Source organism: Larimichthys crocea, chromosome XIX, assembly GCF_000972845.2.
Source record: "Larimichthys crocea isolate SSNF chromosome XIX, L_crocea_2.0, whole genome shotgun sequence".
Lineage (NCBI taxonomy): Eukaryota > Metazoa > Chordata > Actinopteri > Sciaenidae > Larimichthys > Larimichthys crocea.
This window is the reverse complement of record NC_040029.1, coordinates 10,371,326-10,387,319: the sequence shown is the minus strand read 5'-3', so window position 1 is coordinate 10,387,319 and position 15,994 is coordinate 10,371,326. Positions and strand designations below refer to the sequence as shown.

The 15,994-nt window shown below is 44.7% G+C and overlaps 1 protein-coding gene across 6 annotated transcripts in view; it reads right to left on the bottom strand.

Moving 5' to 3' along the window:
- The window catches only part of LOC104928573 (nck-associated protein 5), a 115,778-nt gene that overhangs the window by 58,734 nt on the left and 41,050 nt on the right, over nt 1–15,994 (bottom strand). The window contains exon 1 of one of the 6 annotated variants that reach the window (XM_027291378.1): nt 11,869–12,002. The exons of 4 other annotated variants lie outside the window; for them this stretch is intronic. In XM_027291378.1, coding sequence (XP_027147179.1) covers nt 11,869–11,990 — 122 coding nt within the window. In that variant the 5' untranslated portion in view covers nt 11,991–12,002. Of the gene's footprint in view, nt 1–4,984; nt 5,326–11,868; nt 12,003–15,994 lie in introns of those variants that run through there. One more of the 6 variants, XM_027291379.1, reaches the window with a different exon arrangement.

The window sequence follows — 15,994 nt, the reverse complement described above, 5'->3', positions numbered from 1 at the left end:
TATCCAACATAAGTCAACAACATGTCGAGCACTCAGAGTTTCTGTGATAACACCGAGCCCTCAGACTCAGCTCTGGATATCTTAATCACAACTTAACCTTTTTGTAGTTTTTTGACGTTATCGTTTGAGTGTGATTGATGGATGCAGTCATAAGAATGTGTGAAACAACTTAAAGGAATTATCTGCAACTTCGGAGCATCGCATTGACTTGAATGTCGTTTTGTGGGTCAAATGTGTGCACTGCATCCAAACTTCTGAAGCAGCAAAAATCAGACATGAGGAATCCTCCGAGACTCCTCATGAGCTCCGAGGAATGCTCTCGCCAAGCGTGGATTACCCCCGACTGCCTGCCTGACTGTCTGTCTCCCTAAATGTTTTCTTATTCTGCGAGCGGGGCCTGACCTCAATTGTTTCCAAGCCACAGACGCATTCCTGTCCAGACCAAACGAAACGTTTGCGGATGAGCAGATGTGCTTTAAAAATGACCGCGGCACCCGCCGGCCCGCCCGCCCGTCTGCTGCTGCGAGGCGTTTACTCACCAGCACGCCTCATGAAGAATGAAGATGGAGCTAGACGAGAACACACGAGGGGCAGCTCATAAACACACGCATGAACACACAGATACAAACACACACTGACAAAGGCGTGCAGAGACACGCAAACACACAGTTTTGAATCTTTTATGTCCAAACTGAAAAGATGCAGCGCTGCTGGACCAAAACATCAACAGATGTGAGGAGAACTGAAGATATGTTGATACAGAGGCTGTTTTGAAATCGAGCTTATCAAACGCAGTTTCCAGCCAAACACTCACATTCCTACAGGTAATAATCCAGAGTGTGTGTTTAAGTTTTTCCAGCGATGGCTGTCTCGCATCTTGAGTCACACACTGTGACACATAATTGAGTTTAAGTGAAGCGCCCTTAACGTTGGACTACAATTACCTCATGATTTAGGAGTTTACCTGTGTTCAGACGATAAACAAAGTTTGTTTTCTTGGGAATCACACTTAGAAGAAGTGAACTACATGTCATCCAATTAAAGTGTTTAGACCTTTTCCAACCACATAAAGAGAGGCAAGATTGGACAAATGAGGATAACGGCGCCTCTCCTCGAGTGCAATCTTGCCGTTCAAAAACATGTGGGAGAACAATGTTTGTATGAAGCATACTGATGCCTTCAAAGGCATCTGTAAGCAGACGAGCTTGTGCAACTCTCGAATCACATCATGTCTGTAGGTCATGTAGGTATAAGGACAGAAGTGAGCAACATTATTCCCAAGGTCAGACCAAGAAAAAAAAGAGGCTACGCAAATGTTAAATACAAACAAAATGTTGCTACTGATTCAAACTGATCACAAAAGTTGAATCCTGTATGAACGATGTGACAACAACAAGAAGCCAAAAATGTATTTATATGGTGAAAACCAAACGCTATGTCAGCTGCCTCGACATACTCAGACATAAAACTGCAGATATACTTCAGGTAAGTCGCATGTTTCATCCACTGTTCAGTATTTCACACATGGCTGACCCAGGTTGAAGTAATTTGGGGGGGACGGGGGACTCGTATTGACGACTGTACCGTAACACTAGAAGGTTCTGCTGACTCATGGAGACTGCAAAAGGCTAAAGGGTTTTTTACACCTGCTGTCAACACATCGCTTTCAGAGAGGCGGGCAAACAGTCGGCCTTTACAGAGGCAGACAAACGTCCGCTTCACATACAAAAGAGACAAAGGTACGGTAAATAGAAGCACTCAAAATGCAGGCCATCTTTACTGCTACCCACCCTGTTTGTGAGCGCAGGTTTCGGGGCAGCTGTTGCAGATGTCCCATTGACATCCACTGACATTCGCCTTGATAGATAACCTGAAAACTGTCCAATAAGTGCAAACTCTCTGCTCTATGTTCTCTCACTTGTTGCAGGATTATCGCCATAGCGTCCCCGTCCAGGCTCTCTGGCATGCCGGTAATAAAGTCATTAAAAGTTACAGCACTCACTGAAAAGTAAAGAGCTTCACCAAATGGCTAAAAGAACCTAAACACAACAAGAGAGGCTGTTTGGAAAAGAGTTTTACAGCACGAAGGTGAGCTTCTCCAGCAGCCCTCTATCCAGCTGTGCCAACACCTCCAGCCACTGGACAAGGTCCTGCATGTTTCTCCCACTATTATCCCATGATTTACAGCCCAGATAGCGGCGGGAGGCTGAAGTTTGTTGACATTCCCCGCCCCGCACAACCCTCAAACATGACACCGACCCGCTTTCTCGTAAAAACTCGCTCCGTTCAAAGCGTCGCCGTGACAAAGAGAGAAATATGAAACAAGGGTGACCCACTTTGATCTGAAAACTTGTGACATGCATTCAGCTGTTAAAGTGTGTCAGCTGGAAGGCGGTGTATAGTAAACAAGTACAACGCCGTATTATCTTGTAAAGTGTTGGCATGCATGAGTATGACCTAAAAAAACAAATCCAATTTGGGGATTTCTGCTTCTTCAAAGAGCCGAAACACTTGAGACACGATAGAAACAAAAGCTTTTCTGAAGAGAAAAGTTTCAAGCCAAAGAGAGGATGATATTTCTGAGCCGTTGAAACGTCTTCGCACCTCGGTGAACTCACATGGAGCGAGTTCATCCATTTAGAAACCACAAAAATGCCCCCGTCTCTAATGACATCACTTAACAGTCAGCGAGGGTGTCTGGGCAAAGCTTTGTCTCCAGGCAAAACAGTCAGTGCATGCAATAAGCCATTGATAGCTTGCAAATAAAAGCTTTTTATTGGTTATAAATTGTGTTGGACCATTAAACTTTATGTTTTTCCTGAGTGACATTACTCTAAGTTAAGCCAACAGGAGACATGGAGAAAAGATAGTCACATTTCTGACTTCTTCAGTGAGTTTTAGCTCTTTGAATCAAAAATGTGCAGTCTGGCAAAACGTCAACATCCAAAATTGGATGATGTATTTGCAAAAAAAACAGGTTTGTACCAGCCCACAAGAGCTCTGCGGGAGTGTTTTTTTTTTTTTAGAGTTCCCACGTGCTGTTCGTGGGGGGAAGATAAATGTAGAGCAGGCTAAGGGGAGGAATGCATTCAAAGCACCCTTAATTGAGCTGGATGGCCTGCAGTCACAGAAGCAGAGCGTCTCAACAAGGCTCGGGCTAGCGAGATCCTGTGATGTGCCTCACACGTACACATCATTAAACTTTGGCTCACGGCTCCGCGGTACCAATGAACGCTGCAGTGGGAGACAGTGGGAATTATATGGGAAAGTTGTCTGGAAGGAGCCCCCCAGCCCTCCACCACCAAAATGAAAGTCCCCTGGCTGTCAATGAAGGGGAAGTGCTCCCATGCTGAGGCCCACTGGGCCAGCCATTGAACAGGGGAACATTCCTCAGTAATTCAGTTTGACCTGAACCCAAAATGCTCACTGAGGGTCAGCGAATACAGAGCGCCACATACAGGGAAAGGGGAGGAGGAGAAGTTGGGAAAATCAGATGTTGAGTTGGAGCTCTGATCTAAATTTTGTTGACTGGGCCGATGTTTGGGCAAACTATTATCACTCTACGGGTATCCGAAAAGTCTCACTGCTGGCCTGTCTCGTGACTTCAAAATCAAAAATCAAAACTGCTGAAATGTAGGACACGTGACGTCGTAAATGGGACGTGTTGGAGAAACAAAGACACAGAGAAATGGCTGCGCTGCAGCACAGTTGGGAGAGAATTACAGTTTTAATTCTATAAAATCAAATCCCTCCCCTTGGCAATCCTCTTATATCCACTAATCCCCAGGTAGGTTTCAGAGGGCAGCAGGCTCAAACTGCCCAGTGCAGCGACACATCTGCCCTGGTGGCAGGATGATACGGCCAGCTGCTGCTTTAAATGGACACCAGTACAGTAATGGTGACAAACAAAAACAAGAAGGCTATCAGCTACAAGCTACCTGCACTTTTTGCATGTAGTTTTGATCAAATACTACCTCAGAAGTACTCTACCTTGTAATACACCGGAGCCTGTCGTGGTCTGCTAGGAGACAGTAGGTTTGCTTGCCTCAGACTGGCAGCATCCGTTGGCATTTCCAGTTATAAAACACTACATGACAGACGCTATTTTTTGCTCTTGCGTTGGGAAGCACCAGTTCCCATCGCACAAAAAAAGAAAATAGACAGAATGGCATTCATCTCTGGCACTTTGACAACGCCAGAAAAGAGAGTGATGATACCTCCCCATACTCTCCCATGCTCTCATTTTCATGTTCCCTCGCTGCTCTGTTTTTTTAGGTAAAAATACGAAGAATCCCACATTTGGCATCCTTGATGTGTTGCTTGCAATCATCCTAGCCTCATTCTGTGTCTATGAGTATCAGGAAAGACCCCTGACCTGCCATGACTTTGACATATGGACGCTAATACTGCAGCACTTCACGCTACATTAACAAGAAGCTGCAGAGAGGCTGATCATAACAGTGAGGCTATATCCCCATAATCCATATTCTCCTCACCACTTAGCTGCATCCACACCCAGTTCAAACCCAGTCATTTCAGCGTGGGATTAGTGGGCCGAGTTTAAAATCTTAATCTGCCTGAGAGCGAGAAAGAAAAGGAGCAGTGGGAAGAACTTGCATTCCTGCACATACAAATCCCCCGCAAGGGTCGATTGTTTTACCTCTTGCTAGAACGACGGGTATCCGTTTCCTTCTGTTATCAATCAGAAAGTGGTTTACGCAGCACAATGGGCCAGCATGCTGTTGCCACTAGCAACATGACACGCGAATCCCCCTTTGCAACTGGCTAAACGGACTCAAATCAGACACCATCGCCTTGCACATGTACAGAGATGCTGTATGAAATATGTTCCCTCCTCGTGCAGCTCAGGATAAAGTGAAAGAGGTGCCGTCAAACAAGAACAATGTACATCAACCAACAAGCCAGCAGAAGAAATAATGCAAATGTATATTATCACGTATGCTGACGACTGTCCGCTTCTTACCCTGGTGAAGATGCAGCATCCTGGTACATTCAGAGGACACACATGGTAATCCACCGGCACGCTCTCCTCCTGCTCTGCAGCTGCTACCCGCTGATCCCACAGACGATAAAGTTTACATCCACAATGCAGCACTGCCGGCTCTACACTGCTCTCGACTTGACTGCCTCCCCCTCGAGCTCTCTCAGTCCTCCCTTCCTCACTTCCTTCTCCTTTCCCTCGCTGCTTCTGTCCTCTACCCTCCCCTGTCTGTCTCTCTCAATCTAACAACATGCATTGAGACTCGCTGCTTCCTCTCTCCTACGCTACATACACTCTCCCTCTGCTCACACGGTGCTGTGCGCCTCCCCACCCACCCTCCCTGCCTCTAGGCTTTATCTTTCCTCAGAATATTTCTTTCTCGTCCCTGCTTCTATCTCTTCCTCTCTCTCTCTCTTCTTTCTCCACCGGCTCTCTCTCTGATTGCGTCCCTCCTCCTCCTCCTCCTCCGGCTTTCTGCAGGACGTTTAACATGTGTTCAGGGAGACGGCTGCTCCGCTGCCTCACTGAAGGTGGCTCTTTCCTCAGGGGAGGAGAAGCGAGGTTGGGGTGGGGGTTTGCACAGAGGAGGAGGAGTTTTTTTGGGGAGGGCGACAACAGAGAGGGGGGTTTAACTCCAACAAGGGGACGTGAACAGGCAAGAGGCAGCCGGCTTGTGATGATTCACTAACTGGGTTGTTTTAATTCAGAGATAAAGGCAGAAAATAAAGAGTCAACAATAAAGGTCTCAGCGAGATGGAAATAAACTAGATACGATGTGTCGTCCAGCCACGCTTTAAGGCTGAAGTGTGCCCGGACGACGACCCCTGAAGGCAGGACAAGAAGTGACAGAGGTCATGTGAAGAAAAGTTCAGATCCTGCCTAAAAACTCCAGGCAGAGCATCCTATCTCTGCTGGTTTCAGATGCTTTCAGACAATATGACAAGCACTTTGTTTGAACTGTGAGGCCCAGATCTTTGTCGCTCCGTTCATTTTTTAAAACCCCTAAAAAGTGAGCCGACAAAGAAAAGAGAAAAGGTGCTGACAAAAGACAGATAAGGACAACCGAGGAAGAGATCGAAGGACAGAATCTGAAAGCCGGAGGGGTGAAAAAAGGAAGGAAGAGAGAGAGAGAGAGGCGAGGCGGATGAGGGGGCGAGAGAGAGAGAGAGAGAGAGAGAGAGAAGTGCTCGGGTCTGCCTCGGCCGAGTGACGGACCAGGCTCCAGCCCATCTGCCACAATCACAATCAGTCTCAGCTGAATGGCTGTGACAAACTGCAGCCTGGAGCCCACAACCTCAACCAGGCAGGACGCCTGCAAGGGCTGAGGGAGATGAGAAGGGGGGATGAAGAGGCACTGGAAGAGGAGGTGGTGGAGGAAGGGGGGGACAGCCTCTATTGTCTGATCCCCAATAGGACCAGTGCAAGAGGGGGCGTGCACCGGAGGGGTGAAAGGGGGAATTAAAAGGGTCCTGGTGACAGGAGCTCAGTTAAAGAGAGGAAAGAAAGGACGGTGCTGACTTAGAGCCGGGGCCATCACTGCCACTTTGCCCCACATTCACTGTCACTAATGTCCTAAATGAACAATGACACTAACCATGTGAGAAAATTAGTTTGGGAGGAGCGAGAGCGAGGTCGGGGTGTGGGGGCTGGAAAACTTGGTGGAAGGTGGAGCGGAGCCAGAGATAAATATGCGAGGATGAGTTGTCACTCATGCTGGGAAACCTGAAGCGATCATAAAAAAATTGACATGTCCTGTCAAGTTTTTCATTAACAGGCTGTGAAGCTTCCAGGCCACATTCCTCATTTGTCATCATAAAGCTCAGAAAGATTCATGATGCCTGATTATTGCGTATATGCGTATAAATGTCACGCAGAGGGGGTAATTGTGTTTATCATAAGCGCAGCTGTCTCACGAGGAAATCTGAATATAGAGCGAGGGTGATTTGATCATGAAGAGCAGGTGGTCACCAATTAGACACCATTGTCCCAAAAACAAGACAAATGGACGGCTGAGTCAGCAGTAGCATATACATATGCGACGTAATCAAGAAATATTGCAGTACTACTCGCAGTGGGGCAGCATGTTGAGCTGATTTTCCTGCATGACCGGGAGGCAACGTGATCAGAGAAGGTTAGCGGGTCATGGATCATGAGTCCTAAGTTTCTTGCAAGAGAGAGAGTCAATATTGAAATCATAAAGCGATGGCTGCAGTCTGCAGAGTCCGGTATATCGTGTCCAAGCACCCCCCTCTGTCCTGCCCCATGTTCATTTACTACATTATACGTGTCTGTATTTGTAATATTCATACGTGTACACGAGTGTGTGTCGGTCCTGCGCGCCGAGCGATCTGCTGAGCTCATTAAGGCGCTGCTTATTGCTCTGCCAGGGGTGTCAGTGACAGATTCCACTGTTTGGAAACACTCGGCCGCCCACACAGCCAGCCTGGCTCCACCACTGTCACACACACACACTTTAGGTTAGCATTCCTCAGGGAGGAGAGGCGGCGGGGGTGGAGGCGGGATGGAGAGACAGGACGGTGCTGGGACAGTGGCTGCAGGGACGGCTGGGTCGATATGGATTTGTAATGGGGTGCAGGGTGTTTAAGGGGAAGGGCTGCTCGTGGTTGTTTGAGTGTTTGTGCGAGCACCTTCGAGCTGCGGTAAACAGAGATGCTCGTGGTTGTGGTCGTATGTGTTCAGCGGTGGAAGAAGTATTTAGATCCTTTACTGAAGAGAAAGCAGCAATTCAAGAACATAAAACACACAAGTACGAATCCTGTTACTCTGTGTATTTTGGGACACTTATATATGTGTTTTAGTACTTTTGAGCCTTTTCAATTCAAGTTTGTGTCCTGGATTGGCCACTCAAATGTGACAAGTCGGCAATATTCTATAAATTTAATTAAACTGATGAGAAAACTTCTTCATAGCATCATAAAGAGTTTTATTTTGGATGTATTATTCAAACTTCATGGCTCCGTTTTCATCACAGAACTGTCTGAATTATTGATGCATTATTATTATCTCAGAGTTGAATTGAACCATTTTATGTTGTTTGATAGTTTCATCTTTTGCAATTTATCATGTTTTATTAGATTATCATATGTTCTGAATGTAAAATCTTCAACTGAAGCCATCAGATAAATGGAGTGGAGTGAAAATTACATTTTACACCTGAAATGCCCAACCTTTATCTTCATCAGGGTTATGGAGCCTATCCCAAATGACTGAGGGTGAGAGGCGGGGTACACCCTGGAGTCGCCAGCAAACAACCATTCACACCTACGAGTAATTTACCAATTAACCTACCAATTAACCAGTGCATGTCATGGACCATGGGAGGAAGCTACAAGCATGCACTATTTTCTGTTGTCATGGTGCCGTGGGATCGGCAGCCAGTTACAGTAGCTCTGAACACTTGATGATACATCAGGTGACCTGTTCAAATAAAGCCACGGCTCCTTTGTTTACACTTGAGAACAGCTGTTAGAGTTAGGCAGTGTTACATACTCTGTGGTACAAACCATACGTACACCTGTTATCATGGGGAATCTCTTCACAATAAGATGGAGGAGGCTACAGAGGGGGGATGGAGAGTGTAGCATCACAGACACCAGCCGGTAACTCTCATTTTAAGTCAGAGTACGTCTAACTCTGTAGTGAATGTACAAACATCCTGTCAATGGGAGGTCCAGGGCTCAGGCCACACTTTGCCTCTGTGACATTAATCCCCTGCAGCTCGATCACAGATGAGTGACCACGAGCGACCAGGCGAAGGCCAGGACGCGTCACTTGAGCTCATTTCACGACCCAGTCCGCCGTCTAGGTGTGTGTTCCCGACACAGACATTAATCACACAAGAATAAAAACTTTGTTTCTTTCCCGTCTCTCAAAGACGATTAGCGTGCATGCGGTGTTTAAGCTTAGACGTGTTTCCGAGAACAGCCATTTAATGTCTGACAAGTGAGGAAGTAAAATCATTTGGAAGCACATCAGAGGTATGACGCACGGTTCAAATCCATCCAGGAGATATTTAGTTGTCAACATGGCTCGACTTCTTTTAGGGAAGACGGGGGTGGGGTGTTTCTGCATCAGGACGAGCAAAGGAAATGCCGCGGCGTAGACAGGCCGCGTGTTTGTTTACCCAACACAAACCCGCTCAGGATCTCCACAGCTCAAACAGCAAACGCCCAGACAGATGCAAATCACATGATGGGTCATGCTGAGCTACAAAGAGCCCCTCTGGAGACTGTGTGTGTGTCATTTAACTTCTGTGTGGCAAGATGAAGTGTGTAATACAATGAAAGCGATAATGCACCTCCGTCATGTTTCATTAAGCAAGGGGATGGGGGCGGAACGACAGTCAGGATGGTGGTGGTCCGGCGAGACAGAATTTTCCTCTTCGTGCAATTCAGGAAAGTCATGGAGACGGGAATGAGTGGGATTAACGCTGATGGAGCTAATCTGTAATTAATCTTCAGCTAAATCTTAAAGAATTACTTAAACATTCCTCGTGTGATTATGGTAAACAAGAGGGGCTATTATACCGTGGATAATTTCTCTATCTCACACTAGGGTACTGTTAAAAATGAACAACAACAAAAGCTTCTTGTTGTGTCGAAAGAGCAGTTCATCCTCCAGTTTAGTGCTGGGACATACAACCAAGCAAAGGCTGAATGTAAAATCTAGTGTACTGACTAAAATTCAACGTGGTAGCAGTTTATCGATGTTTAATAGTAATAGTTAATAAAACCCTCCAGCTTTGTGCTGTAAAGCAACAAAGACCATTTACAGCTCTGGAAAATTGAGTGTACTTCCTAAAAAAACATGTTGACACACACCAAGAGTGTCTGAAATCAGTGTGTACGAGTTTATTCGTGTTAAAATCCAATTCATTTAACATAAATCCTCCTGTTTTGTGTCTCAGAGTCCTGGGAGTCTAAATCTAGCTCCAGAAGTGAGTCAGTCTCCAGAAGTCCCCATGTTTCACAGCAGAAATAAACATGTTTACAGCCTGGTACAAAAAACAGTTTTGGTCTCTGTAGCTAATTTCCCCGTTCATGACAACTGTACTGAGGGTGAATTTATATACAACTCACCTGTTCACATTATATTAAGGCTTAAAGTTATGCAGGATTAAGAGCGTGGACGCTTTGACTGACAGGTGGGTGTCATCACAGGCTTCATTTTTGAGTTATCGCCGGTCGTGTAACACCCGTTTTTATATATCATCACTTCGACACACTCATTGGTCATAACTACTTGTTATGAATTCTCCTCTTCCTGTTTCCTTGTAGAGTTTTTTTGTTCAAAGAGCCTGAGCTGGAGGTAAATAGCGTGGATGCAACCACTGTGACTTCCACCAGCCAAAACCACACGGGATCTATCAACAATCCAAACCACACAGGATCTATCAACAATAAGAAAACCACACAGGATCTGTCGCTCTTCTTATCTCAATGTGGGAGATGTTTTCCAAAGCGCTGTGCTGCACACATATTAGTCAAAATAACTGCACGCTTTCATGAGTACAAAAGGAGTCCGAGCACATTCTCCTGAAGCTGATCTTTTCATTGCACAAAGGAGTGGAACTCTGCTGAAGTTAATAGACCTGAATGTTGTGCGAACCTTCACTTAAAAACGCCAAAGTGACTCAAATCAGATTAAAAGAAAACTGAATATTCTGAACCAGTGCATAATTAAAGTGCTTTTCTCACAGCACAAGACATTCAAATTAGTGCCTGAGAACTCACTTAAACAAACAACAGTGGTAATTAGCCATTATGCAAGACTCTAGCTCTTAAACACAGCTAATTGCCTCCAGGAATGCAGATAATACCCTGCTCAATCCAAATGCCAAGAATACGTGTCACAATTCCAATAAAACACGACGTATCCATGTTGTGAAACCACTACATCCCAGTTGGCCCCAGCAAAAATTGTTTATTACGACACTATATCTGCTGGGAAAGGTTAGATCCATTATGCTAAGTATAGATATTTTGTGCAGCGGACAGCTGCTTAGCTTTTAACCTTGAATGCATCAGGACTGAAACTGAAGGCTCGTGGTGAATGATATGTGGTGAAGAAGACAGTGCGTAGCATAGCACTGCTTAAGCACCTCAGCCCAGTGTGCATGGGAATGCAGCGCCGCCACCACCAGCTACGAAACGACCTTGAGGGAGCATCAATAAAAGGCTTCATTAACCCATTCGATTAACCTCTTCCTCTCATAAGCTCCATAAAACGGCTGCATGTATTTTAGCCGGGGCCTCGATTTTGTACATGAATCAGGGCAGGAGTGTCTGGCGTTTACGGGACTCAGGAGGCATCTTCACTGAGATAAACTAGCAAGCGTTGACTTGCGCCACCTCCTTAGCTAAGTGCTTTGGGAGATCTTGTTTGCGATCACTTTCGGTGGTTTCCGCCTTAGATTGATCAGGGTTATCCTTCAACATGAAGAAACTAGAAACTAGGTCTGTTTACCAAAGTCCATGGACACCTGAATGTAACCGGTGTCTCCAGGTAAGTGGAACCGATAACTAATTTAGTTAATTACGACTTAAAACTGGGCAATATCAGAACTCTAGGTACGACTACGGAGCCTCAAGTGATAAAAGGTCAGCAGAGAACAGAGAAGTTCAAGATATATATATATTGTACAAAATCATAAACAATCATTTACACTGCCTGCCTATCTACGCCGGCTTCCTGAGTGCACAGACGCACGATAATGGGCCCAAAAATAAATAATTTTAAAATTGTCCCTCAGCAGAATTGAAAGAAAATAAAGCTGCTTCCTTGAGTCCATGAAAGTTTGTGATGTGTGTGTGCGTATGTTGAAGTATGTATGTTCTTTTCACTACCCGGGCAGGTTTACGTGTGATCTTATCTGGGATGCGGACGGGTCCAAATGCCACGGCGGGCCACACCAGGCTCTTGGTCCGGTCACTGCGGACTTCAGGTTCAGGTTCAGAAGATCTCTCATCAAAAAAACAATCTATGCATACATACAGAACGCATTAGTCCTATTATGCCTCTTCTGTTTAAACTGATCTCCATCATTCACATGTCACATCAAGTAATAACCACGTGTAAAGGATATGAATGTTGTAATCGTTATGTAAATGAACAGATACACATCACTTCAGATAGGTCATGCCAATGGACAATCAATCAATCAATCAATCAACAGAAATGAGATTATGAAAGTTACATAGATGTTATATTAACTATATTATGTTTTTTAACCTGAAGCCTATTTATGCATCTTAACATTTGAATCATCACATTTTAATATATTCATTCCATTAACAGTTAGATAAACTCTATTTCGCATATTTAAATTAAACATATATTGGGTTAATGAACTGAATCACCATCATCTTACTATATTATATATATATATATATATATATATAATATTATATATATATATATAATATATATATATAATACATATTATCTTACCTATGATAAACAAAAGAGTAAATACTGTTACAGAGGCTAGATTAGCATGCGGCTGCACGTCTTTTATAAACATTTAAACCAGATGAACAACCTGAATCCATGTCAATGTGACACCAAACACTGAACACAGGGTCACAGCTCAGATTGTTTTTATAGGAATTTAAATAACAGTAAAAAACGGTATAATGACGTTAGCACAGTTAGCATGACACTCGCATTAACGTTATCATCCTTGGAGCGCTGCACTCCAGTCACCTGTGTGGGTCACCTGTGTGGGTCACCTGTGTGGGTCACCTGTGTGGGTCACCTGAAGCTTCCAGCAAAGCTTTCATGGATTGATTTATTCGCCTGCTGATGGATCCACTCCTAGCCAGGCCTGGACTTTGTATCTGTGAGTCTTCGCTAAGATAAACTAGCAAATGTTGACTGAGAAAGAGAAACTAGAAACTAGAAAAATTTTCAGAGCACCAATTAAAGCTTTGTCAATCAATTGATTAATCTAAGACGATGACGCCTCCATACACCTTTTCTGCTGTTAGCTAAGTGTTACTACCAGCAGTGATGAATGCTTACTTTCTTGAAAAAGGCTCTAATGTCCATCCTTCATGCGTTCGCGCTCTGCTCTTGCCGCTGTGAGGTTCGGCTCTGTGTACTTCAGAGGTAAACACGCAAGCGGCAGTGAGCAGGGTCGCATGGAAAACATGGACTGGAGTTTCAGTGATGTGGGCGTTCTCTATATGAAAAAGTGGAATGGATTGTATAATGACGCACTGAAGGGGCTCTCTCTACCGTACCCGATGAAATGAGATTTATGATCATATTTAAGTGAATAATGACAGTTTATATGATTATTGGTTTAAACTCATATTCTGGCCACTTTGTATTGCATAAATAGGCATTTTTTTGTGAAAAAAAAATTTAATGAATAAAAATAAGCCCCCCTAAAATAGGCCTAGTGACGCCACTGCTGTTTACCAAATTCCACCAGTGCCTGAAGGTTCCTACAAAGGTTTCATGGATTGATTTATTCCCCTACTGATGGCTCCTTTGAGATATTTTGGATTCTGGACTCCTGGGCCGTAAAGTGACCTCTAATGGAAGGATTAGGCTAAGTCATTCACTTCAGAAGGCACACAAATATACTTTGAGAGTGCATTAGATCTCTTTGGAGCTTAGCATGATCAAATTATTGCATTAGACCGGTCAACTTATCCAATTAAAGTTGTAAAAGGCATGGCTTTTGCCCAAGCGAGACGGGGAGATCCTTGGGGCGTTGGATGGTTTGCGGGAGGCTGAACCCTATCCGCCTCCTCATCGACAGAACAGTCCTCGCCACATACTTCAGCTGAGGATTACAGCCTTTCATCTCGCTCAGACCGCCGGCAGCACACAGGCGTCTTTGAGGCCAGATATGCCTTGTAGTAACATCAGCAAGGTCCAGATTTGTAAAGCTGTTTCCCAGCTTTGTGCTCCTGTGGTCTTTTTCTCTCTTGTGTTTACACTCTTACATGTTTTTGTTTTTTTTCTCTTTTCACTTAACCTTGACGTCCTCGTCGGAGGGCGAGGACATGTTCCTCCATCAGTGTCCCCTTGATTGAAATTTAGTGAACACTCATTCAAAGTGCTTTTAAAGATATTTTTGAAGCCTTAAGCTCTTCCACTCCAGCTGGCATTACTGCCTTTCTCAGCTTTAAAGCTAGAGTGGAGTCAATTTTGGCAATGGACATTCTCACTTCAAGGTATCTGAATGAAAACAGGGACTATGGGTACCCACAAGTCTAACCTTTACCGACATGCCAAGTTTATGCAGTTCAGGCACAATCACCTAGTGTAATTGAATATTTCTGCATATTGAGTATCTTAAGTAGAATTGGAATTGCATAAATTAGATATGACTGGAAAGCTGAGACTCTTGTGGATTCAAGGAGCCCAGTTGTATTCATGTGTGGTGATGTTAGTCCTCAAAAGAGCCATTTCCGCGTAGTATATTATTATATATTATAAACATATATTGATTGATGACGGGTTTTTTGGGCAGTTTCCATAAGAGAAGTGCTCGATGGTTTTGATACCAAATCCAAGCATGAATTTTCTTATGGTGTTCCTCAAACTTTTGTTTTCTGAATGTGGTATTTTGGAGGAATTTGGAACAGTTTGAGTGGTTTAAAACGGTTAGATTCTGCACCAAATCTGTTTGTTTTTGAGACATAAAAGAGCATGAGATCTAAAAAAAAAAAAAACTCCCACTTCATGGCTAGAAAAATGTGCCCTGTTATCTCCCTCGGTCCCGATGAAAAGACAAAAATATGTTTATTATAAAGAGAGAGGGAGAGTTGTTGGCATTTTTATTCACTAGTGGCTTTACAAAACCTACACGAGGTCGAGGAGTTACAGGACAAAACTGGTCAATTTTCTGCCCACAGGCAAATTCACTTACACAAAGAAAGTCCTATTACCTATAATCCCTCAGCTAAACGCACATCTGATCTGACCTCCACTTTCCATCTCCACCATCTTCGAAGCACCGTTGCTCTATGAACATGACAAATAGCTTATTGATCAGCAGATGTCGTCGCTAATGTCCTTTCGGCTTGGGCTGCAGCTGCCTGCTCCACGCAACCTGTCCTAAGCCTCATGGAGCTCCAGCTGAGTCCCCTGCCTCCTCCTCTACACCTCCCCATCTCTTAGCCACTCTGAGCGGGGGCCCCCCTGCCTGCGAGCCACCCTCCTCATCCCTCCTCGTCCTCTAAGGTGTGGAAGGGGTCACAGAGAAACGCCATCTGCTCTAGCAGGCAGAAAACGGCAGGTGAGGCCAGATTCGGGCCGTGAGACCTGATACTGGTCACGCTTAACCCACTGAAACAAGGTCAAAAGAAGATTGAGGGAAACACCAGCTCATCGCAGACGAATCACGAGAAGGGAAATGGTTGGAAGCGCAACTCGAGTGCGAAAAAAAAATCTAATCTACATTGTTTTAATCCACAGGGAAGATTACACAGTCACGGTGCCTTGACACAGCAGCTTGTCAGAAAGAGGTCACGCAAACTCACTCCCCAGCCGTCATGCTTTTTAACACTGCAGAACATCCGTATGTCCCTCCCACACATGTCTGTCACTCAGCACAAGTCTCAAATAAACTCAACTGTCTCTCGCCAGCATTTCAAGGCCGCCACTAATGACAAGGACAAACCATCAAAAAGACATCTGATCATACTTAATGAGATTATGTTGAAAACAAATGATGAATAACTTGAAACCCGCGGGTCAGCGTCCTACTGTACGTTGCATCTAAATGTTGCCAAATTTGGATTTGCTCCATCTGATGTTGACACTGTGCCGCGGAGCTTTTGTTTCCGTCTGTCAAGGACGTGGTCACATTGAATAGATGGAGCAGGAAAGCCCGGCCAGCATCCCACTGGGGTTTTGTGCTCGGTCGAGCAATGATGCTGCGACCGAGTGCGAGAGACGTTTGAGTGTCTTTGTGACAGTGCGCGAGGCTTCAGCATTACTGTATACTACTGT